The sequence below is a fragment of the Varroa destructor genome, unplaced genomic scaffold (genome assembly GCF_002443255.2).
Source record: "Varroa destructor unplaced genomic scaffold, Vdes_3.0 BEIS01000001.1, whole genome shotgun sequence".
NCBI lineage: Eukaryota > Metazoa > Arthropoda > Arachnida > Mesostigmata > Varroidae > Varroa > Varroa destructor.
The window spans coordinates 7,392,815-7,418,638 of NW_019211454.1; the positions used below are offsets into that span (position 1 = coordinate 7,392,815).

At 41.3% G+C, this 25,824-nt stretch overlaps 1 protein-coding gene across 10 annotated transcripts in view; it reads right to left on the bottom strand.

Moving 5' to 3' along the window:
* The window catches only part of LOC111243812 (uncharacterized), a 42,102-nt gene that overhangs the window by 16,235 nt on the left and 43 nt on the right, over positions 1 to 25,824 (bottom strand). For 9 of the 10 annotated variants that reach the window (XR_015317341.1, XM_086975161.1, XM_022789945.2 and 6 more), the window contains 5 exons: positions 23,197 to 25,404; positions 18,935 to 19,180; positions 9,488 to 9,737; positions 3,745 to 3,865; positions 2,837 to 3,108 (listed from right to left, as the gene is read on the bottom strand). Coding sequence is in view for 9 of the 10 variants with exons in the window: in XM_086975161.1 (XP_086831287.1) it covers positions 2,837 to 3,108; positions 3,745 to 3,865; positions 9,488 to 9,737; positions 18,935 to 19,180; positions 23,197 to 23,281 (974 nt within the window). In the remaining variant the exon portion in view is untranslated. Of the gene's footprint in view, positions 1 to 2,836; positions 3,109 to 3,744; positions 3,866 to 9,487; positions 9,738 to 15,198; positions 15,435 to 18,934; positions 19,181 to 23,196; positions 25,405 to 25,824 lie in introns of those variants that run through there. The other variant, XM_086975189.1, reaches the window with a different exon arrangement.

The following is a 25,824-nucleotide window of genomic DNA, read 5'->3' on the forward strand; positions in this document are numbered from 1 at the left end:
GCAAATTCATTAAGAATTTATAACAATAAAATGTTCTGGTACAGCTCCTCTCATTAATTTAACTGAATTTATTCATGGCTGGTGGAAAACGTCGCATAGCAATGGCGGCTAACGTAATTAGGAATAAAGAGTTATAGAAATGGGTTTCCAGAGTTCAAACAACAAATTATGGGGCAGAGAATGACACCGCCGTTCAAAAATTGCGGGTCGACTTGAACGAAACTAACCGCAAACAGGGCAGAAAGATGGCCGGCGAAACTGTTTTATAGGAACAGGATCTTCGGGCGACAGGAGATAAACGATGTGTGTCGAAATATTGGAAGTCTTTCTTCATAAACTATATACTGTTAATTATTTTAGACCAGACTGCAATGATATGCAGTCTTTGGGACGGACAGAGCCATGAAAATGCCATAGCTAATGCCAAAGGGGTTTTACAATGATTAAAAACATATTTAGCCGCTTCATCGCGTACAAAGCATGACAAGGAGCTTTTGATAGTTTATTTTACGTCTCGTTCTTTGTTTTCTGACAACGCAATGGAAGGCTAAAATTTAACAAAAATTGAAGGAGGACCCTCACGCTGCTAAGAAATTCATACACTGTCAAGAGTCTTTTGCGCCACTCTATGTGTCGGTAAAACACCGCACGCAATACAGTGGTATACCATTACCGCCCTCACTCAGTATTATGTGACTACGTAGTTTTTCGCCGTGTATAGGTCACGTACCGAAATACTCGGAATGATCTTGACAATCATATTAAATTTTGTGTAATTTTTCTGCTGCAATCGATGTGAGCAACGTGTGCCGTGTGCTCCAAGTTATTAAGTCTCTACCGTTCCGGTAGGAACTTAATAACCTGACCTGTGAAATGGTTCACGATACGAAACTTTACTCTGACCAGTCCTATTAGACGTACTACCGAATCAAGGCAAGTGAATGTAGTTTCAGAGGTTCCTATTAGCTAGAGGCTGGTGCTGAAACGTGATATAGTTTATAATCAATAATTTTTCCTCAGTGAGGTGCTTCCGGATCACCTGTGTACGTAGAACAAAAAATTTTCATGAGTTGAGCAGCGGTAGGGATCGCAGACCTCACGCTGCAGGCTGCTCGCCGGCTACTGAAACCAGCGATGTCAATGTCCTTTAAAGCCTAGAAATAAAGCTCTACAATTGTGGAAGAACTGATCCTTCCTGCCTCAGCTACGTAAGACACATGCAAGCTTATGTGCTCGCTAGTCTTCAAGAGTCCGAATCTTAATTTCTGTTCAGAGATGGCGCTTTGGAACTAAAAGGCACCTCGCGGCGCGATCGGCCATTAAAGATAACCTGAATTCAATCTTTAAGAACACGACTAGCAAAAAGCCCGGTGAATTGGCAGAGGAAGGGCCCTGCAAAAACTTGACCATGATAGGATACATTGAATTATTGGATTTTATCAAAGAACAGTAGCCTAGGTGCTTCATAACTGAATGAAAAACCCTATAGGACACTTATATTTGCCTTCTTGCTTTTGAACATCTTGCTCGATTTTGAGCAATCAGGCGACAACGATGACAGATTTTTGTACAGAATTGTTGCGGGTAACGAAAAGTAGCGTCTTTATATCAATATGAAGTTAAAAAGGTATGTGTAAGCCTCAAGCTGAGCCAAAATTCTTTATAATAAAAAAACTTTGTTCGGACTAGCTAAGTCTCACGCACTACGAAGTGTTTGGGTATAGTGAGACGGTCAACAATCAACACAACACAAATCTGTACATAGCTTAGTTGCATGGTGTACAGGAGGCTAGAAAGCCAACAGTCAAGGTAAAGTCGCCATTCTTAGGCAGTGACGGGCAGCATATCGCGTTAAAACCATTTGCATTGCTGGTCTCTTCGCATCCATAAGGGAATCTCCAGACGTCGCAATAACAGAATACCTTCTCTTTCAATTATAAAAAAAAAAAGGAATTCATACCAGTACGTAGCTTTAATAATAAAAAGGGTGGCAAGAACAGGCTAAACAACTTCTTCTATACTGAACTTTTTGCTAGGACTTGAAATGTTAAACGTTTGGTAGACGCAGGGAATGACGACGTACATATAAGGGAAGTTTTTAATAATGTAGGTGAAATTCTGTGCTTTTTTTAGTGTTATAGTAATATATTTTAGTCACTCTTTTTTTCAATAGCTTTTTTCTCGGTCGATATAGAATTGTCACGAAAAATTTCAATAATGAGAAGAATCCAAGGTTGTACTCAAGGGCACATTTTAAACAGAAAACGTCCAAAACATCTGTTTACCATTGAACACTTCTGAAGACTCAATTTAATATTACTATTAACTTGTTACCGACAAGGTAAGACGTCAATTGACGCCGAGTTGTCATTACCTTTAGCTGAGTGTTAATATGTCGATTAATTGGAGGTAAAATAAGACTCATGAAATATGTGCGTACTGCAATTCCTTTAAACTACCATCAGTTTAGTTAGGGACCTCATTCTGCTTCCCATTGCGGTTCTTAATTTTTTCTATAGATACAGGACTTTCGTAATTTAATTCTGGCGTGTTTAATCTGAATCGTACGAATTCAGCCGTTGAAGCGAAAACAGTCCAAGATTAATTTGATCTTACCGTCAGTATCTTACTTCATATAGAACGTTCCTAAGAGAGAGATTCACTAGTTTTCGCATCCCCATCGCAGTGCTGAGGACGAATGACTATTTCGAAATCTTGCAACTATCCAAATACAAGATTGTGACAAAGGCTTTTGGCCTAAAATTGATGCTAGATATTAAAATACCGGAACTACGCCCCGGTAGAGACTTAATTGACTACGTTGACTGATTCTCACCTCCGTTTGTCGAGCATTAGCGACTCGGCAAGCGCATGAGTATTATTATTATTATTCGATGAACGGGTCGTATTGTCCGGCGTAGTATTGCCCTCGGTAGTTTCTTCAGTATGGGTTGGCGAAGGCCGCGATGGTAAGGGAGAGCCGGCCGGGCCTTCAGCTCCGCGAGTCACCACACGTCGCTCACCTATCTCCTTAAGCCGGTGAACTTCCGAGCGGAGGTTGATAATCTCTTGTTCGAGCGTGCCTCGCTCCGACGCTAGAGACTCGAGCTAAAAATCGCAGTTGGCAAGAAGGGCAAATTTGCAGTGGCAGCTATTTACTAGGCGTCATTGACCAGGCACGTCTCCAATTTAGGAAGCAACGTAACAATTTGGAAATGGCACGACGGGATCGTGCTCTATGCTATGGTACCTTCCAAAGTACCATAGATTAGACATTGAAAGCAAAGAGAATTTTAATTATTTGAAATTAATTCGCCGCTTAATAGAGTATTTGTATTGTATGTAGGTTAGATTATATTAGCCGAATGAGAGAACAGCTCAGTGTGCGTGTGCGGAACGAATTGGACACTCGAATAATATAACAAGAAGATCCAAACGCTTTTGAAATAAACCTCTTTTCGTTTTCCAATGTTACCAGATATCAGTGACCGTATTTTAGTATATTATCGTCTTTTTCTACTTCATTCCTATGAGACGAAAAGTACCGAAAAAATATAAGATTCTCATTTAGGACATGGGTCAGTGAGGCCTGCACTAAAACTCGCCACCTTTTCTGTTACGTCATCTCCAACAAGCTTTCCAACCTACGCATCTTCCCTACGCTCCCCTAGGCGTTCGCCTGCCCTTTTCACTTTTCAGGTAACTACTTGGTGCGACTGCATTTTCCACTCAAAACAGGCTCACCTCTTTCGTATGCTGTTCACAGGTCGTCCGCATACGTCGGAGTTCCTCTTTGGCCTCGTTTCGCTCGGCGCGAGCTTTGCTCCATTTATCTCGCCAGTTGTTAGTACAGTCTGACCACCAACTAAAATTCAAAGCAACGTTGATTGATTGATTAGTGTAAGTTTCAGGCATCCAAATCGATACGAGCCGTTTTGGGCCCTAACAGCCATGTTAAATTTGAATTGACTCCCTTGTTTACTAAAATTTGTTTCACAAACTGGATGAGCGCTATTTAGGCTTGAGGCCTGCCGAATTCTAAACTCAGTAACCGTTCATAAGTCAGTTGGTATAGTTGAGTTCACCCATTGGCCATTAAAGGGAATCAATCGTACTTAAAATTAAAATAATGAAAAATACTAAAAGTACAGACAAATTAAGAATAGGTAAAAGTACAGAAAAGCAACGGCACACCATAACATTCACATACCGTAAAATACTAAAAGTAGGGTTCTACAATACCTCAGACAATGTTGCCCATTGCGAGGATATTGGTCCTGGCTATTTCAGCCCTTACCGAAATCTTCATCACCGCCTACCGTTTCGCCTATCCATAGAGACCAAGTTGGCCTTTTTTTTTTTCACACATATGCTTAGCTAGCTGCTTGCCTTGCTGTGGCTCCAAAGAATGCGCCCACATCTGATGGTAGAGTAGTCATTTCATTTTACTCTTGAGTTCTGCTCCACGCCATCATTATTAGATGGTGCGTATTCGCTCATGCATCCCTGTGCTTTCGTTGCTTGTTTAGGTACCGCGTTAGCGTACCGTCACACCGCCTTGCTGTATCTGGCGCGCGCTTGTTACGTAACTTTTACAGGCACCGTGCTACTTTTGAAGAGGCGCATGGATTAGAGCCAAAGCGACAAACGCAGTCTAGAAAAATGGCAGTATTTAATAAGCCACCGTGTATGTATTCGATACAGCCACACATGGCAATGATCGTATTTAAGCTGTTCCTGAGATTGCCTTTTTGTATTGCTATACTTATTGTTTGTGTGCTTATCTACATGTTAAATACTCGAATGAGATGGGCGAAAAAGCGAGGGAGCTGATGCATGCTAATGCGGTAAACGTTCTTTAACAATCTGTCAGCGAGGCAGGTTTTACGAAAAGGGCGTGTCTTATGGTGGCCTGAACACATGATTTCTTGCTTTGCGTCACTTTATCTTTACTCCTTGAGCTCCCTGACTCCACGTTACTCGGTACTATGGAGGGGACGCTGACTCGAGAGTACTGTGTAGTATCGAAATGAGTTACTGTTGAACAATCTCGGTGACGATTTAATTCATGGGCCGTTGCGCTCTTACACGCAGACGAAAGCAACAATCAGTAGGGTAAGGGATTCTAAGCAAGCAGCAGATTCGATGAAATATGTTATGATCACTGCTTCTTACGCAATTGTACACACAAGAGTCAAACATATTGCATAGAAAAAAGGTAATGAGGTAGGCCTAGAAACTGCTCAAGTCAACGCTCGAGTCGAGAGTCTCGATAGGTTCTCGTCTCTCGAAATGGGCCGAACGCGCACAAGACGCAAAAGGATGCCTCTGTATGGTACTCCTGAAGAGTGTCACTGTATTGCACAAACGATGACAAACCAGAAAAAAATAAATAGCAAGAAATAAGCTATGACATAGTTAAACCGACCAACGAGCAATATATACAAACAGCCATACCATTTCTAGTAGTTTAATAATGATTAGAGGTCGAAACCTTTCATCCTTGCTGCTGGCTGTTGTGGTCGCTCGACGCTATAGAGAAACCGAAAGCTACGGTTGCGGTTTCTCTATAGCTATAAGAATAATGCTGTTGAGTCACGCGTTGATGTCCGCTGATGTTTTCTCATTAACAGACAACACGTGAGTTGCCGTTCGCAACTACAACACGTATTGCTGCTACGGTGACGACGACGGTAATTGCTATTGTCACGGTCTCTGTTAGTCTCGGGACAAGGGTAGAACGTAACGATACGTAATTTAATAAGACTACGACGCGTAATCGAATTGTCGATCGACTGAGTATATCGGTCTGGGGCCCTGCGTGCCACCTATAGCAACAGCAGCAGTAGTAGGAGTAGCTGCATCGATAACAATGCCAATAGCATGAACGACCTCGGTTAAAACCGTGACGACGACAGCGTTTCGCTAAGTTCCACTGTCTATCTATGTAGACAGTATGTAGATATCACAAGCTAGGAATACTCATTTGCTATAGAAACAGTTAGCAAATGAGAGGCCTCATCGGAAAACGGCAAATGGTACAGTCACTCGACAACAGTTCAATCTCTCTACAGGATGGGCTTGTTCTATTATTGTGAATCAAAGTCTATTTCTACGCAGCACTACAGGGTGGTTCCACGTACGCGACTAACAAGCTTCAGTAATCCATCGGACGGACAAGACAGCCCGAAAGAACGGACACGAATAGCGTTTTATGTCACTTTCTCGGCGCATGACAACGATACTGCTTTAAGAGAGCGGTATTTTTCGATGTCGGGCGCAGTTTAAGATGCATCGGTGAAGAAGAAAAGATCAACAAATGACAAATTTTATCATCTCGTTGGAACCCTGACGTTTCTACACTGTTTAAGGCATTGGATAATCGAGACATTGCAGGTCTACGAAAAGGAGTCCTAAAAACGGTTTTGACCCTGTCGTCTGTCGATAATTTTTTGTCAAACTGACAAAGCGTACCGACAATCTTTGATTTGCTGCAAGAACATGCATTTCGCCGCCAGCATAAGTGACACTTACTTCAGCCATTACCGTGAGAACAATGGTCAATCTACGGCACAGTTAAACGATGATTAATTTGTGTGCGAGGCATGTTGACCTACCACATGCCTATTGCAGTTTCCCGTTTGCCTCTGAAATCGTTTTTTGAATCGCACTGACTGTTTATAGAAGCTGGTAGCTCCGGTGTTTGCGGACCTATATAGCTAGAACCTTATTGGCTGTCGGTTAGGAACAGGGAAACAACAGGAGTTGAAACATAGAAAAGATTATGGTCGAGCATAGCAATTGTGTCCTATGCAGGCAGGAGGCAATGGCATTTGTCAGGATAAGTATTGACACGTGTGTATGCAACACGATGCTCTCATGGTTGAACAGTGTCGTCCTGATACGATGATTCAAAGTTATAGAGGTTCGTCTCTTTGAATCTGACATTACGATATACGTGACGAGTAGCAAAGGACAATTGTTTAAGAACTGTCTCGCTAGCGATAAAAACGGTTTAGTTTAACGGTGTTTGTTTCGTTGTAGTCAACGTATCGTAACAGTAGTAAAGCGGTAGTGAGAAAACAGTAAACCCACAGGTACAGCATATTTCCTAACGGTAGCAATTCGTAGAGGATCCAAGTCAGTTGTCAGGTATGAATTAGGGCTATCAAATAATGACAGTTACATCGCGTTCAGGTAGTTGCCATGGAAAGCAATACAAATACATATTGTTCATCTGCAAGTACAAATACAAGTTCGTTTAAAGCGATCGCGGGTGCAGGGCGTTCGATCTAGATCGAGCAAACGGCCCGGCTAAGACACAGCCACCGATGCCTGCCGCATGGTTACGTCTGGGTTCAACTGTCGATAACATCAGTACACACAGCGTCCATATATTCGAAGACGCTTCGGGCGATGAAGTCGGTGAAGGCCTTGCTTAGAAGTTATGTTGGTATGGCTCGCGTTCCATTGTCTCGGACAAATATCATAGCCATTTATTAGTTACGACATTTCGGACGACTTCGTACATTACTTGTATGTGAAAAATTCTAGTATATGACCTATTCTAACCTCTTAGAGACGGTGCGTAAGCGACGCGATAACGTGCTTGCGCCCTTTCTCACTTCCATCGGGCAGACTGTACAGAGCATTATATTTAAGTAATAATTCCTGCAGCGAACACGGCAGGCCTACGAAAAACATTACGAGACTGTAGAGGATGGCTATGCATGCCCGGTGCACAGATGATTCCATGCTCGCAGCGCGGCCATATCACTTTTTAATTGATAACTAAAAATATTGTTTCTCACGCTTCACGTAAACAAATATGTTATTCAATCAGATCTGTATGGTTTTTTGCCGTTGACAAATCTATGACACTTCTTAGGCGAGACTGCCGAGCGAATACTAAAGCGAGATGCGACGCCAAAAGTTATTGGATTTACATTAAATTTATCAAGAACGACTTTTAACGGTTTTAACAAGTAATAACTGGTCGTAGCCAATAGCAATGTCCCAAATCGTACAGAATAAATGCAAGCAAAACAGGGTCCATCTGAAAGTAGACAAAGTATTAGTTTCAAATAACACAAACACTGTGCATTTGCAATAGTTGATTGTACATCAAAATCTAATCACTTCAATTGTTGCTCACGACAAAGATGAGTGTGCACTCTGCACAGTCCAACGTCAAACACAAAATACGAGAAGTTCCACCCAGCGACTCTTTACATTATACACATTATTACATTATTATTACATTTATACATCTAAGTTGAGTATGGTCACAACTGACAGTGTTAATGAAATGAAGAAAATCAGACAAATCAAAATATAGCCTACAGATAAAAAAAATCTACTTTGCCATAACCCGTATGCCTTTAGTTATGGCATAATTTCAACCTACTTATGCTTAGGTCTTAGAAATTTACGGAGTAAGGGCTCCCAGAAAGGACGGACTTACCGTTCAACGACAGATAACCACATGGCATACAAATCTCAATCAGACTTAGTATAGTATAGTATTCAGCTGAATACCCATTCGTTGATATAGTTCTGTAGCAGCTTCACTGAAAACGGCCCAATCTTCTTTGAGGTTGGAATCTATCTTTCCCATGAACAGTCACTGGCCATCGCCTGAGTGAGCTGTGAAACTACACGATACGACTGTACACGATACGCGGCACAATTCAAAAAGCTTATCTAGCTGCGGCTAAAAGTTTCCCTATTCTGTTAAATATGGCTTTTCTATCCAAACCATGTACATGCGTAACCTATCGCATAAATGCCGCCTATTTCTAGCTCCAGGTTCTGCTAAAACATGGGGGTCTACAGAACTAGAATCAGGACCCTGCCACTTCTAATCATCCCGCTCGGACAAGATCGTTAAAGTGCTCATTATAGTGGTGCAGTTCTTATTTTCTTTTTTATTATTTTGCGAGTAACTAGATTTTTCGCTCACTATGTGTTCAAATAAGTGCGGTGCTTCGCAGGCATTTTCGTCTGCAGCAGACGAAAATAATAATAATTACTGCGGAAAAACACAACATCTCGGCTGAGACCATAACCTAACAAAACAACGCATCTAGACCGGGCGGAGCACACAATGCAGGGGTAATCTTATGCAGCATGAAGGCTCGAAAGTGATAAATTAATTAGTTGTTGGGTTATTTTATATATGGAAATTAATGAATGTAGGAAATGGTATTGATAGAGCTAGAAATTGAACCATGTGGAACGGGGTCCTGAAATATTTTTGTGATACCTTAAAGCAATTTATTGCCGGGATGCAGCTTGTAATGAGTAAAAATAAAATGACACGAATTCAACTGCTAAAAGAAAAAAGTAACTAGCACATTTAAGAATAAACGCGCAGGTACGTTATCGCCGTTAAGCGGACTGTTTACAGATTTAAATAACTATTTCTAGAGGCCGATAACCGGACTGCACAACCTGCGGTGTAACTTTCGCAAAATCACACACTAACCGCATGGTCTTTTCCATCTGCGTAATCCTCTGACGGGCTTCCTCCAATTCCTTGACCTTGTGCGGGCTGGATGAATGATGATGTTCCCCATGAGACTGATGTTGCTGTTGTAGGTGCTGTTGCGTGGCAGTTGTTTGTAGAAATTGTTGTTGTTGGCCTGGGTAGTGTTGCAGTGGCCTCAGGGGAACTTGGCCTTGGCCGACCCCTTCGTAGAGTACTCCACCACCGATCTGCTCGTACTGTGACATTCCTACGGGCCAAAAAGGCTAACTGTGAGAAAGACCACCACACTGTGTACACTAGCAAATAATATACAGGCGCTAATTTATATTAAAAGGTCTACATGTTCGTCTATGGGCACATTCGTACAGTTATAGATCTATAGAAATGTTCATTTATATAGAGGGAAAGGTAAGGCTACATGGGACAGCGGCCGTGTGGATCATTTCTGTTTTTTCTAGCAGGGGAACGTCGATTTAAAATTTCCTACTCTCAAACTTTTGGATTTTTGCTTAAATACACACAGGTCAGAAAATGAGTGCTTTACGCATTAGTGGATTTTTATCTTTGACTGAATCGCGAAAGGTTACGTAGGTATTTCGTCAAACTTTTTTGGATCATGAAGGAACATTTGTTTTTCTACCATGATTTCCCCCAAAATTTAGAAGTTAAAAGACGACTCAAAATCAAGTAACGTTGTGCAGCAGTCATCGCTACGTATAATAACTTTATGGAGGAAGATAACTTTTGTCTAGAGACGTCAAAGAACGATCATGCCAGCTCGTGAATTTAAGGCTGGTTTCCAGCATTGCCGAATGCCGGCACCTGCCTTCTAAAAAATTGTAATTTATGTTGTACTAAATTCCTTGAGCTGAATTGATCGTAGCCCAAAATATAAGTATACCATCTTCTGACAGTCGCGTTTCAACTACGTGTTCAACCGCTCAACAGCAAATTGTTGAATTCACGCACCATTATACACTCAGGAGCTTTGCCCATACGAATGCGCAGTATCACACGGCTAGCAACAACAGCCGAAAATAGAAAAAAACAAATCGCCGAAATTACACCGCCTAGTAATCAATTGTAGCGTGATGAAATCAGTCTCTTATGCTCTATAGAATCTATATCGGAGGTCAAATCATTCTGTGAGACCCAGTTAGCTGTTCTGTACATTCGAATCGATAAGAGCATCTATTAGACCTATTTTTTTTTTAATGGACATAATTTCCATTGGGTTATCATCTGTGTGATGATTATTAGCCAGAAGTCTAGGCCCGGACTGATAGAAGTGAAGACAACGCCGCCAATATTAACCGCAGCCACATAGGTCTCCCACCGTTCAAAGCCTTGTAAGAGAGAAACTAAGCTGAGATACCACATAGAAAAATGATAACAGCCATTACAACAATACGAATACTGACTCATCTATGTACTCCAGGATTTCACCAGTAATTCATTATCTACTTGTCGTTTTGATTGACCAGCAGTGCTTAGCTGAATTTAGCAACAATCTCCACCTAAACTAGAATATGCCACTTTTGAACAGATCCGCACTACTCGTGTTTACTGTTCAACAATAATATTGAAACTTCCGCGTAACGAGTTGTTTGTAGAGACTGTAAATATTCGCAGATAAAAGCGTAGTCTTTATGACACGCATGACTAGTTCCAGGACCATTCCAAAGGTCCTTTCCTCTGTCTCCCTTCATTGGAGAATTGGGTCGAGCAGCAAAGGAACCCAATAGTCTACAGTCATTCAATAAACTAACTCGACCAACATACATTGCCCTGATATGCCTATCAGAAACGATAAATTAAATCTATTCATTTCAGACCAAATGATTTGCAGACCATAATAGCAGAAGACAAAGAAGATGTGTGTGTTTGTTTGTATTTGTTGTTGTTTGTGAGTTTGTATTTATGTATGTGTGCTTGTGTCTGTTTTTGTTTGTATGCGTGCTTTTGTCTTTGTGTGATCGTGAGTGAGTGAGTGAGTGTGTATGTGTGTATGTATCTATGCGTGTGTGTCTGAGAGAGAAAGAGAGAGAGAAAGATAATACAACGCAGCTGAGCCGCCTTACTTCTACGTATAAAAGACAGTGTACAGCAGTGAATACGCTGTAAGGAAAAAAAGTGGCGGCGCGAGAGGGCGCCAAAATGAAAATCATACATCCAAAGGCGGCAAACATTATTTTACCGAGACTTATATTAAGACTCATGAGCTAGAATCGTTTGGTTAGCTTGTCTGTCTTTACTTTTACATTCCTCGTTTTTTTTTTCGGGCATTATGGAAACTACCACAGCACTGCGAACCGGTAAAACGAACGATATGTTGAAGCAGCAGCACGAAAAAAAGGCGATTGCATCAGGTAGAAAAAGCCTAAAAAATAGACTATTCCAAAAAACAGACCACTGTTGTGGTAGGGCAATGATATCCGTATTGTTCGGATATCATTGCCCTTCGATATCCAACCTTTTGTAATTAATAACGACAATGCCCTGTCGCGATACGGCTAAAATGGAGACAGATAGAATCTGTCTGCATTTACACTAATTGTCCCTGCTCTCGGTTATGTACAAGCCAATCTTACTTCAATAAGAGGATTAAATGCGACGGGTAGTCGACACTGAACAACATGAAAGATTTGTTACTTTCGACAAATGGAAAACTTGGCGATATAGCTAGCTGATACGGCGTATATCTCCAGTTGTGGCTGTTTGTGCATCTATTTTGTCTTCTAAAAAAAAACGTAGCAGCGTCTTGCTAGCAGTAGAATGAACTATTTTATAAATTTTCTTAATTCCGATGATCATAACTACGATACTACATGTAACGTAAGAGGTGTCGGTGCAATTTCCTAAACGGCCTAAAGTAGATTTTCACTTGAGCTGCTTTTTTTTCTTATAGGCCACACTTTGAATATATTGGGTCCACAAGTTCTCTTTAGAGCAGTGTTTTGTGCAGATCACAACACCGCCTTGTCATCAGCCTCGATAAGCTTATCGTGGCGTGAAAAAAAAGCTGTGGGAACGACTCAGGCGTATTGTTTCCGCAGTTGTTATGCTAGCACTACGGTCTACCAACACTGGAAGACCATTCAAACGCAATGGATTGAACAGCGACTAGTTACAGGAATACTTGTTGTTAGATAAGAGAACGACTCCTATGACCACCGGTCGCGTTTTTATCTAAGGATTTTGTCTAAGACAGTACCCTAACTGCGCGATAGATCAATAGCGTTGACTTGGTCGCAGAGTTCTAGGCTAACTTAGGTTGCAGTGTCGCAAGCTTAAAAATGCCCCGGTAACCGCTACTCTTTTAGTTGGGCGAAATTCACTAGTGAAAGCTCGTTCAGAGCTTTACAAAAATAGAAATGGAGTACATGTTCAATCCTAGCCCTTTATTCTGGAGTAATCTTCGCCAGAAGATTTCAATATAAAGGATCCCACGGCATAGTCTAAAATGAAAAGAATTATTAGTAGAGACTGATGAAAAGAACAAGTGACATTATTTTTCACTGAACCAACGTAAACGTATTAGTTCCGTACAAGGGACGCTAACGGCAATATGATAAAACTCGAACCAATTGTAACATAAGCACTCAACTAACGTACAAAGGTACAAGTGAACGGAAGCGTGTGAAGTGTATGCTGTACAAAATCAACAGGAAATTTCATCGTACGCGGTGAACTGACACATTGTTACATGACTCACATAGGTTTCTTTTACCCTATTCAATATGAGATAGATAAACGTACCATTCTACTATATTTAATTACAGGGGTACATTCTCAAGAAATTGTATGTGGTGGAAATTCAAAGTTTTATGGAAATTTCAATTTGGTAAAATGGAAATTGAATGAAATAATTGAATGAAAATATTCTACTTATCCCTCATCACCATCAGGCGGTAGTGAAGTTAGCGGTAGCAGATTGTGAAGAAATCATATATTAAACCAAATGGTCTTAAATGGACTAGTCAGATATGCATGCACAATTAACTCGTTCAGAAATTATTTTAGCTCTAAATTTACAAGACGTTAGAGTGCACCATAAGAATATCTACCCATGTCGTCAAGTCCTGTATAGCAATCTAAAAATGAATTGATTAATGGAGAATACATTTTTGCTTGATACAAAAAAAATGTACACTTTGCTCAATGCGTCATAACTTTTTAGGAGGTGTTTAATTGAAGATAAGATTGGACCGAGACTAAAACCAAGAAAATTTATTTCAAAATATCATTAGAGGTATGAAAGTATAGCAGAAGGAAATATGCAGAAATATACGAAAAGATCCACTTACGTTGTTAACAATTGCTTTGAATAAAATATAAATTTAAAAAACGACGATTTAAAAAGACGACGTTCCGGATGACCAGCAACGTCAACGACGTTTACCAGCCGAAAAACACTAGAAAGGCATCCCATGACGATCAAATCGTATGCTTGCTATAAGCAAGTCAGACGTTTGTCGTATTTTAGGGCGTTATAAATGAAAGTAGCACATTCCACGATTTGTGCGTTGCATCAGTGAAAATGGTTTGCACCGAAGAAAATAATATTCCGAAAAATAGTTGGAAAAATCCGAACAGAATACACAGTTTTTAAGTAAAACTCCTTGAAGCGATCAAGCTACATTGAAATTGGATGAATCCCACCGGAGTCAAAGCAAATCCACATATTACACAAGAATATTTTGTAAATTTATTAGGAGGAATTACTGTGTGATGTAGTATTTCAAGACAGAGGATATATTAGGTCATTTTTTTCTTGACCATCCAGTGAATTACTTAAATTTTAGGATGACATATTCCGTATCTGACAGGACAGAGCACCTACAGATTACCACCGTAATGAAAAGACACATTTTGATAAGAATATTCCAAACAGCTGGGTAGAACGAAGAAGTCCTATCGAATACCCTGCCCGTTTGCCGTACCTGATGCTAATGGCCATTTTCTCATGGGGTGTACTTCAGAAAAGAGCTTACGCCAGAAAATCAACGACACTAAAAAATCTGAAAGTCATGATCGAGCAAAAGTATACTACAACAATAAAAACAATATAATGTTTGTAAATCAATAGCCCACCGTGAATAGCGTGTGTTGGCCAGAATCCTCATAATTTTGAACACGCGTGATAGAAGCAATTCAAATATTAATTAATCGTAAATAGATACTGGAGTTACAATTATTCAAACTGTGTATAGATTTTTGGTACACCCCGTACAAGTCTTCGATTATTACCTATGAAGTTGAGAGACTCCTATATAAAAAATCAATTCCGCATAGAATATGACTTCCGCTGAGACTAGACCATAATAATCATACGAAATCAAACGGTAAGCAAAGTTCTTGATCATATGAACTCGTGCATAATATTTTAATCTGGCAGTTTTAGGAACCAATCTGTCCGCAAGTTATAGAGACATGTTTGTCTATATGCTTATAATAAAAAATTAATTATTTGTTGCACTGGATGCTTTGACGAGCACGGACGCGCGAGACAGCAAACGGAAGTACTCTAATTAAGTAGTATTTTATCGGGCTGTAAATCTAAGATGCGTAATTATAGACCCGACCTACGCACTATGTACTGAGACAATGGAGCTGACACTCCTAGTAATGCTACGATGCTAGCACTTTCAGGATACCTATGTTCAACGCTTTGGCTGTCAGTGTTTGACTCCGTGCCTGATATTGACCATTAAGTGAAACCATACGTAAAACAAGGGCTGGAATGTAATCTGCCGACTTGTCTGACGAAACATTGTCCATTTTAGCTATAGCGAACCGGCGTCAATAGCCATTGTCGGTTATGATACAGTAATTATGCCAGAGCGTCATCTATTCTTGGTGAAAACTAGCTCTAGATACGATGCTAGTTATCGACTGCACGATCCACGTAATTTCCAGCACAAAACGTTTTTTCAAACTCCATATAGGGAATGTACGATAAACAGCTAGCATAAAACACTGATTTGGCTTCTCTATATGTTTACTTATGCACAGTAAAATGAGGAAAAGGGAAAAAGCTCCCGGAACGCGTAATGCTATTCTAGCAGACGACAAAGACGTCAACATAAACATGGCCACAGAAGAAACCGCTATAGTTGGCAGAAGGAATTGATCCTTTGGTTTTTGTGCTGTGCACGTGACGGCAAACGTATAGTCTCCTTTACGAGCGTCTGTAACCATTCGCTAAGCAACATCTAACAGTCAAAATTACAGTATGTCGACTCGGACTGAATCAAGGCAACTGTCTGCAATCGTGTAAATAGTAACTGAATAACCCGTCGCTTTAATTACGGTCCAGACCCCAGTAGTGCTGCGTTATCACAATGCTTTGCGCAGTTCGCGTGCTGCAACAACGCTGGTTCGTGAGCAAAGCGAATTGTCGATCAGAGCGGTCGCGGCTGTATCGCGCGCCGCAATAGCTTAATAATCATGAGCGGTCGACTTGCAGAAACCAATTCCTTTGCATTGCTTAATCCGTGCCAAAGTCGGCATATAGGAACGGCACAGTAGAGCCCCTATTCTGACAAGCAGACACATCCATCGCAAAGGCCAAACAGACTGATTGATACTGCTAGATAGAGGTGGACGAACAAAGCGACACTACACGTCGTTACCTTTTTCGCAAAACTAGAATGCCAACTCTTGTAAAACAATACAGTAAAGCTATTAGCATTATCAGAACTGTTGGGTTCTAACGAACCCGCTAGTATCGTTTTGACTATTGCTGCCTATGGAGGGTTTTGCTACTGCTAGGAAAGAAAGAGGGTTGTCGAAGTGCGACTAGAAATATTGCTAGTTGCTGAAGATTGACCGGCGAAGACCGAGCAAAGTGAATATTGAAGACCAGCGGCAAGCATGAACCCGTCAAAGGATGTGCGTGCTAAAGACTGGTAACGTGTGTTTCTTTCAGTACGTATATCGACCAGCCTGAGTATACGAAAGTTACTGGTCTACAAAAAGTATTATTGGTGGGCAAGGCAGACAAAGAGCGCGAAGGGCAATGTGACAATAAGTTGATTAAAATCTAGTACGAATGTTTTTATAATTTTTTTAATGATCTCAGCTGTTTTTATTCTGTGAGGAAGTTCTCGAAATTACCTTTTTCGTATAGCATTAAGGACTTGCCCTCACTAAAGGCTTGATCAGAGTGGGTCATGCTCTACTTGAAATGACATGCGATAGCCGTGCAGGCCACGCCGCTCTCTGTTTTTGCATTTGATGCAATTATACTTTTAAACAAAGAGTGACAAAGCGTTCAGTGTGGCATACCAACCGTGACGGTTGGTATGCCACACTGAAACGAGTACTTTTTCACCATGTATATATACTCTGGTCATTTTAGTCCTAAGATTAAAGATTAAGACTAAAATTAGTATACAGCTGTTGTTGAAGTTTGTTTTCTACCAGGAAAATTTCTAGTCAAAATGGCGCCCGTGGGATTTACTGTTGTGGTATAGAAACCGAGACTGAGAGCAAGCCAAAAGGTATGACGGGTATTATGTCGTAACGTAGCCACTCGACGTTATAATAGTAATACATATGTAAGTTACTAATTTTTAAATGTTGTACAGGGTTAATTACTAGCAATTGATGGGAAACTCATTTATTTCTACTTCATCCGAAAAAGATTTCTATATCTATCGTGGCATAACGAATTCTCACAATGCCTAGAGTTTCATCACAAAATACACTGGTTTAGGACCCAGGATAGATTTGTGAAATGATTCAGCTCTAAATAGGGGCGCCTATCTAAGTCAGCTCGTAAGCTATATCGATTCTATTTACTCTATGACTCGAGAGCCTATTTCACTGTTTATGACCATGTTTGTTTGTCCAGGTTTCAGGGCGCTTGGCGGGCACTAACAACGGGTCGAATATGCATGTAGGCCACCATCATGCATTAACTCTTGCTTGAATTTAGTCGCGGCGTTCTCTTATAGATCTACGTTAACTGTTAACCGTCAAAAAGTGCACGAATGTCTCTCCCCATCGACGTTCTTAACCTATATTTTTCGTGTTATTCGTGCGTTTGACTATTTGCTAGCAGCTGCTGTGTCTAACTGTTTGGAGTTTTATACCTGGTTATTCTATTTTCGTTACACATTGATTCAGACGACTGGCTTTTTTCAATACGAAACAAAATTTGTCATCGCCCCGTGTTGAACCTAGACTACTTCGCATGTGTTGAAGTTTGGTAGGCAAATACGTCATCACTGTGCTATTACGGGAAAAGTCGCTGTGCCGGACTCCTCTCTTTCTTGGTTCTAACTGGCATCTAACATTTTTGCATGATGCAAATCTTGCTCGTTTCGCTCACTACTACACAGGACATGTGGTGAAATTGCAATTACGTTTATAACTGACTAGTCTGAGTTTTACCGATACTTTTGAGAAATCATTACTTTTAAAGGAGCACGAGTGCATAGGCTGATCTATTAAGGGTTAAGAAAAGGATAACTCCAAAGAATGTTAAAAAATACATTTTCGACTAATGGAATAATGTAAAGCGTAAGAGCAATGAGTCACCAGTAGCGAACAGTCACTCTTATCATCGACAAGGTTTAATAAATTAGCCATTTCGTAATTACGTCTGTCATTGTTGTTTCACGTCAGTTCTATGGGAGAGTTATTGAGATGATTGGTAATAGCAATTGATTTTTTCTGCCGTCAGTTATTATGTGCAGCTTCGAAGTATACACGACTCCACTTTCAGTATGTTATTTGGAAGCTACCGACAACTATACATTTGTCTATAAACTATAATATCTCAGTACGGACGATACCGCTGGCCGCCATGGTGCCTGCAAACGCTGTTCTGGGGCTATCTTCAAACGTGGAAAGCGAGAAAGATGTTGCTGTTGTCAATTGGCAAGCAAGCAATAGAACACTTCTCTATGGTAATGAAAAAGCAAACTTCCTTCTTGGAAGAAAGCGCCCGGTCAGTCGGCTCCATCTTCACCGCAGATCTTCTCAACATGAAACTCTAGCTATCTATAAAAAATTAATCCGAATCGACTTTAAAGAGTCATTAGGAGTCCGACAAATGATCAGACAAATGGACAGGGGCTTTTGGTGGTACATATAGACCATATAAGTGGATAGTTGAGTCGATGATATATTCTTCATAGACAAAAAGCAAAAACAATAATTTCCATTATTTACATCTATTGAAATTGAATGGTGAAAAGTAGATTTGCAGGTAGGAGCGACCCCGCTCTAGAGTTTGCCAAAGATAAACAAAGCGGCCGCTCAACATACTTGCAATAAGAAAAGGTAGACTTACGATATAAGTAGCATATGATTGCAAGGCGAAGAAGTCAATTTCTTCCGGCAAACTTGCTTAACATCCCATGCCCCGCTGTTAACCTATTTCTGGCCCACCCTATAGATAATAGATCTATTTGCCAATCTGTCGTGCCGTACCGTAATGACCGGGTGAATCCTGTCTATGGCCAAGCTGTTGCTGTTGTAACATAAAATGGTGGTGTGCGGATCCGCCGTGGATCGGATGGTGCACGGAGTCCATTTCGAGACTCGAACCCGATGAATGATGCGGTTGATGTCTTCGATGTGGCGGCCGGGGCCCGCTGCCGTCCGAACTGCCTCCCGCCGAATTCGAATGCCTGTGTGTATAGAGTGGACTGCGCAATGGACTCCCTGCCCCACTCCCTGAAACATGGGTAAAAACGAAAAGCAACATTTATGTTGAAGATATATCGAAACCTAGTAGATAAATACGGAAAGTTAGTGTCTGAAGCCCAATGCCAAACAGCAGTGCCGTGTGTAAAACTTAGAATGTTCAAGGTAATGTTACATTTACTGTGAGTTTATTTCATCCTTCTACATGATAAAGACAGTGCGTTCTAAAAGTAAGAACATGAGCATGTTAAGATGATCAAATCTTGTCTTGACAAGAGGCAGAATTCGTTTGAAGTTTTCCAACAGTAGCCTTCTAGCACTTCGTTGGAGGCTAGTATAATTTGATAAAATATCTGTTGGCAGAACAAATGGATTAATCCCATAAATTTCTTCCCCAAAACTAAGCTTTCCATTCGAATCAGTATACATTAGAAACTGTAGATGGAAAGGTCATCTCGTTTCACTAACATTCGTAACTGATATAATCCTTAGATGAATGATGATTGCTAAGATGGCTCACTACGTACAGAGAAAAGTGGCGTATTGCTACTCGATTTTTAAATATCTATGCATGCAACGTAAACCAATATAAGGTTATTAAAAATGAGAAAAAAACATTGAGCTCATTAAACACATTCATTAAGACAAAATTCTAGAAAACCCTAAGCAAAAAAAAATCTAGGATAGGGAGTACTTGTTTAGCTTTGGCGAACCTTGTAAAAGCCCATAAGATTTCGCTTTCTAACAATTCATAGTTATCAATCAAGTTTATTTAACATGCAATTTGCATGAAGTAATCATCAGTGCACACTGTACACATGTACGCACTTGAATAATGATAAATCTATCAAAAAAAAATTGCACACACTTTCTTTTCGAAGTTATTGGTCAGTTAATCAGAAGGCTTTGTCACATCACAAATAATGGTCCTAAAAAGCAATTATAACACAGATTTGGGAAGAAAAAGCTGCGACTTCTCTATTAAGATTACCTGCGGCTCAGGGAACTATATTTATTGTTATATTTTAAAATAAATAATATTATAGGCTGTCTGTAAGCAGATATAGTTGATAAACGTTACGTGTTTTGCAGGTAAAAGAACGGGACACTTCGTAATATTTGAGGTGATATTGACCTGATAACAATGGCAGTTATAAACCGACTAGTCGTGAAAAATCAATGGACACGTTGCGCACGGCTCACTTCAGTATTGGTTTCAACAGGATACAAACGCATTTATATTTGTTATTATTTATCAAGCTAGCTTGCCGAATTCGTGTACTGCTCGATTCATAATCCACTCACCTAGTTTGTGTGCTATGCTTGTCAAAGCTCGAGAGTAGTCACATAACAAGAAACATGCTTTTCGCGGAGTTTGGACCCTCCTGTCCTTCTTTTTCTTATAATGCAATATATATTTAGTTAACTGGTTTGGCGTATGAGTGGCTTAAGAAGGTTTCGTTACGAAAGCAACGCGAGCTTATCAGTTAAAGCGAATTTGAATATATTAATTGAAGATAAACGAAACATTTCTATGTATATAAATGAAATAGTAAGTGGCTTTACGTTAAAGCTTGGTTATAGTTTTAATATCATCTGGGACAAGACTCTAATCTAAACGATTTAAGCGATCACGACCATTATAAAACTGTGCCTTTTAACTATGTCAGCATCATCATTTGGACGTTACACATAACTACAATAGATATGTGACAAATACTTTTCACTATAAATAACAATATAGTATATCCATTATACGGAACGACAGTGCTTTTTCGTAGGCGTATTTTTGCTGGTAAGAAGAGAACATTTAGCTGCTTGTCGAGTCCTACTTCTGTGGTAGCTGTCGCAGCATGATCCTGCGTTGTGGCGGCAGCAAACACAAAGCGAGATGTCGACATTTGCGTAAGTCGGTTCTGTTCTAACAGGACTTTTCGTTTCAATAGCTTGTTTGCGCACAGGCGCCATCATACGAGGATAGTAACAATTGTCCGTACAGTTTTCACTAGTCCCACTTTGTTTCGCATCGCCTGCCATCGTTTTGTCGTGCTTTCCGTGAAACAGCGACGCTTCATCCTTTGCATACACGCTTTGTTGCTCATCGCCTTTCTGGAGCGGTTTCAATAGGGACTGCGGTAAAAATGCTTCTGTTTGTTGATTTGGCAACTGTTGTTGAGGGTTGACTATCGCAGCTACTCTATCAAGTTCTTCGTAGTCGTTCATAGGCACCCACCAACAAAGAACTCCTCGGAGAACATAGTACAGAGTGCACATCAATAATGATAGTGAACCACAGTCGGGTCACATATAGATTCGCAGAGAACTCCTGTACTTTTCAGAGGGGTTGTACGAAAAACTCTATTCCAGACGCTGGCAAAGAGAATGGTAGAGTTCTTGCAGCTTCAGATATCGGATTCTTGAAAAAACAGCCACGAACCGTTAAAAAAGGCACGAAACTGTACAATATATGCGCTCCTTTCAATGCAGCTTGACGCGTTAAAGATGATAGAGTCCGTTTTTGTTGGCAACTCCTGAGTCGACAGCGTTGAATATCTCTGTTTAATACTGCGCCAAATCATCTCATTACGATGCTCTTCCCTTTGGCGTTTGCTGAGGTCCGGGAAGTCCTGAACTATCTGGCATCCACCGGCGCCGAAGTGTGTGTCATCTGCGCACTGCCACCGACTGCTAGCGGAGCAGGGGGTGAATAAAACAGCCTTTTCGCTCGACGGCGATGTTCGTGCAGCAACGAGACATCTTGGCACCACAACGGTATCCCACTAACAGTAGCCATAGAAGGTTGTTCTTGTGGCCAGCATTGGTCTAGTTAGCGGACACAATGTCTCAGCAGCACTCATCGGACGAGACAAGGATTTCGTGGCGGTCGCAGATGGCAACAGACCGTTCAGAAAGCCGAAAAATATTCTCGATATTTGACCACCTTGACTTCGTTCATCTGCTGTGCTTGACAGTATCTATTAAATCTGGTTGGATACATGTTCCTGTTCTTGCAAGGGGTGTTTTCGTGCTGTCTGCTAGTATATTTTTCTATCAGAGGAAAAGGTGTTGGACGGGTAACTGAGTTGGGGGCATGACGAGCGGATGAGGCCTGCCAATTTTCAGCGATTTCTTCCCAGATTCGGTGCCGTACAGTTAATATAATAGTAGTATATAAAATGTTGTGCGAAATGAACCTTTTTTCCCCCCAACCTAGCCTGACATTATTTGACTTATACACAGGAATAGATATGGGAAAACAGAGTCAGTTTGATTTGTCCGCGTGCTGTGAAACATCCTAATCTTTGAATGCAAATCAGTTAGCTGATGGCTAGATCAATGCCTCAGCACTGCTGGCATTAGCTAGGCCATTTGAAAGTATATCCTGATTTGTTACTTAATGCTTGAAGTAACGGGTTGATATAAGCAAAAAAAAAACATTCCCATATAGCCACTGACCTTGTAGCTTATGTGCACATATAGTTTTTCCTCACATAAAAATTATTCGTCCTACTTCGTTTTGTTAAATGTTTTAGTTATTCGGCTCTGTGAGCTCAATTCCAATGTTAATACAGTCAAAGTGATTTTGCCATTGTGCTTCTTTGTATTATACACGTACAAGATGCGCAGCCAAAAGTACGATTGAGTATTCTTTTACTATCTGTGCCAACGATAAACCGTTTATATGAAGCACTCGTTCTTATACTTACTACCACTGTGATAATGCCAGCAGCTGCTACCGAAATACCACCAAAAAACCAATAAAGCCAAAGTACGCTGGTATTGACTCATGCACATATATAATGATCTCACAAAATAACTTAGTGTAAGTCTTTAACCAATCAAATATAGTAACATTTCAAACATGCACGCAACTCAAAACTTGTGTTTTACGAATAAGCCAAAGCGGCCGACGTATAGAGTCAAGCCAGGCAAATATCTGCACAGAATTTTTTACTCAGTCAATCCATAATTCATACTGCCGACGGTAAATGGTCTGCATCGGCGCATTCGAATAGGCTCTATCATGCGGGATCGATGTGGCGTACCATGGTGATGTTGTGTGCCAGGAGTATCCTCGTCGATCCGCTGGTAAAGCTCCTCCCGGACGCGGGCGGGACTGCGGTGGCTCATCTCATTGCATTCGGATGTTCTTCACAACACGCCTCGTTTAGGCCACATTAACTGTAGTCAGGAGCCTTCGTTGCTACTGTCGTCGCAGCTTCTGCTATGGCTCTCGTGTCGCACTATTACAACATCGACTAATGATGCTTCGACTACCTCACCTTTTGTTAAACAGCCCGTGAGAGCCGAAGGATTAACTTCACAGCGCCAAGCAATGCTGTTGTACGCACTTTTACTCCTTGCGTAGCCGACTCACGTAAATTTACATACACAATACAGAAACACTTACAGACACACGTTTCCTGGCACTGAGGCGCAACAATGCTCACGAGAAACAAAACGGAAAAAGCATACCGCACGGACTTCGATGCTGCACGTTAGAGTGAAGCGAGCGACGCACACACAACGACTGAACCGCAATATCTCAACCCAGCTTGTTTCGGCTCTCCAAACGGCTTACGATAATCGTTACCTGGCAGGGTAACAACGCAGGAAGCTTACAGCAACACAGCTTGTCCTAGAGCTACTGCCATGCAGTCCTGTCGTGGTAATAGCAGGGATTGCAATTGTACTAGACACGAACTACAGGAAGCTTCTATGGTAAAATACTATGGTAGCAATACAGCTGGTACCTGAACTCCCGATAGATTGGCGTTGCTCACTGCAGCTGCTATTGCAGCAGGACAACACCGTTTGAAGCCGTGTTTGCTCTGGCTTATGCTGCTACTGCCGCTGCAATACTTATTGGCAGTACACCGACGCTGCCGATGATAAAGTCACGAAGTTTCGTGTGTTTTATGTAGTTCCCTGTGCTCACGTTGTCCACCGCTAGTCGCATTCGTAGCGCTCGTGCTGGTGACGGTGATGAAGACCTGAGCGATGAGAAGCTGTACCGCATCCGCTAAGCTAATCCTCATGGGTGGGTGCCTAATTGGGTCGACCTGATCGAGCACGACGTCCGGCAACAACAACAACAACAACGATTTGTTGCCAATTTTCAATCGGCGAAGCGACGTACACAACAACACAAACCCAGTACGGACACCAACTACTCTCGTCCCGGAGCCGTTCACTCCTGCACTGCTTAGACTGCACTTGGTTCTCCAGCAACAGCTACTGCTAGCCGAACCGCTGCTGCTTGTGGACTAGACACATTTTACTATTGCGGCAGCATCAGCAGCAATAGTCATAACAACACTACCGCTAGCGCCAGCCAGACTTCCACCCGTGCACTCGTCGTTAGTGAGCGAATGGGTGAGCGGGTGCAAGCGAGCAGCGCTGCAGTTCGCCTAGGAGAACAGCGTTGGGCCGGCGAGAATCGTCTGCTTCGATTGTCTGTCCGTGTGTATCCCAGTTTGGCCGCTGTGTCCCAGCAACGGTAATAGTCGATTCGACGAGGAATAGCAACGGGCTCATTTGGGTTTGCGGGTAAAACGCCTTTTGAGCACATGCTCACTTCCCTTCCAAGTTCGGTCACGACAAACGATGTACTGCACACTTGTCGTCTGCTGGCCGCTGTCGCTGTCGCTATCGCTGGCTGAAATCATGTCCCTAAATGGCGATGGACTATACGATAGTCCCCGCAGATTAGAGGATAGTGTTGTCTACAGCAGTTACTGTGTGTATTTATTCAAACCAAACTACATCAAACTTCATCGAAATTGATTTTACCATAAATCGCGTACGCCCATTTTCGGTGCTGCAGTAAAAGCAACGCCGCTGTGCTAACACCTGCTCTTTAGTAGGGGCTATCGTTCACTACGACTGAAGCAATATGCGACATGGGGCTTAACTGTGTTCGTGTATGCTTTCTGTAAATAAACGAACCAGTCGTTGGCAGGTGAATTAACTGGCGGGGAGAAAACGAAGCGGAAAGGAGATATATAAATCACTGATAGTTGGAACGGAAACATCGCGACGGTACTCATACAGATTTTCCTTATCGTGACACAGATTGAAAATGCTTTTCCTCTCCGCTACTTTCCGGCTTCGACGAAAAAGGTTGTCGCATTTGCTAACCGGAGAGTTATTAAAGCAAATGTTCAACTGAACATTTAACAATTCAACATCCACCGATGTACTGAAGGTGTCAACTCGGTATTAGTACATTAGGTTCTGCATTAGGTGGATCTCTGGAAGCAGACGATAAATTTAAATAAAATAAACGATAAACGAGATTTTTACTTCAGGATAACTTAAGAAAAAACTTTCTATGTTTCTATGCAGTGCGCAAAAGTTAAGCTGAGACATACGAAAATAGTATATGTAAGGGAGAAGTGAATTCACTAGAATGATTTGATTCAAAGTGAATTAATTCAATTTTTATAGATAAATACTTCACCAGGTTGAAATATTCTCTAGGTATTTTTTACACGATACGTTGTGTTGTTAAGGTTAACTTAAGCAGTAGAACAAATTTTCGAAATTTCTCGAAGTTTTAGGTAACTTTTGCAGTGCGCTGTGCCGAAATCGCCACAGCGACGGTCTCTAGACATTTGTATAGGCGTTGTCCGCTATAACGCAAGATTGCTAGCACGCTATAGAGCGTGCTT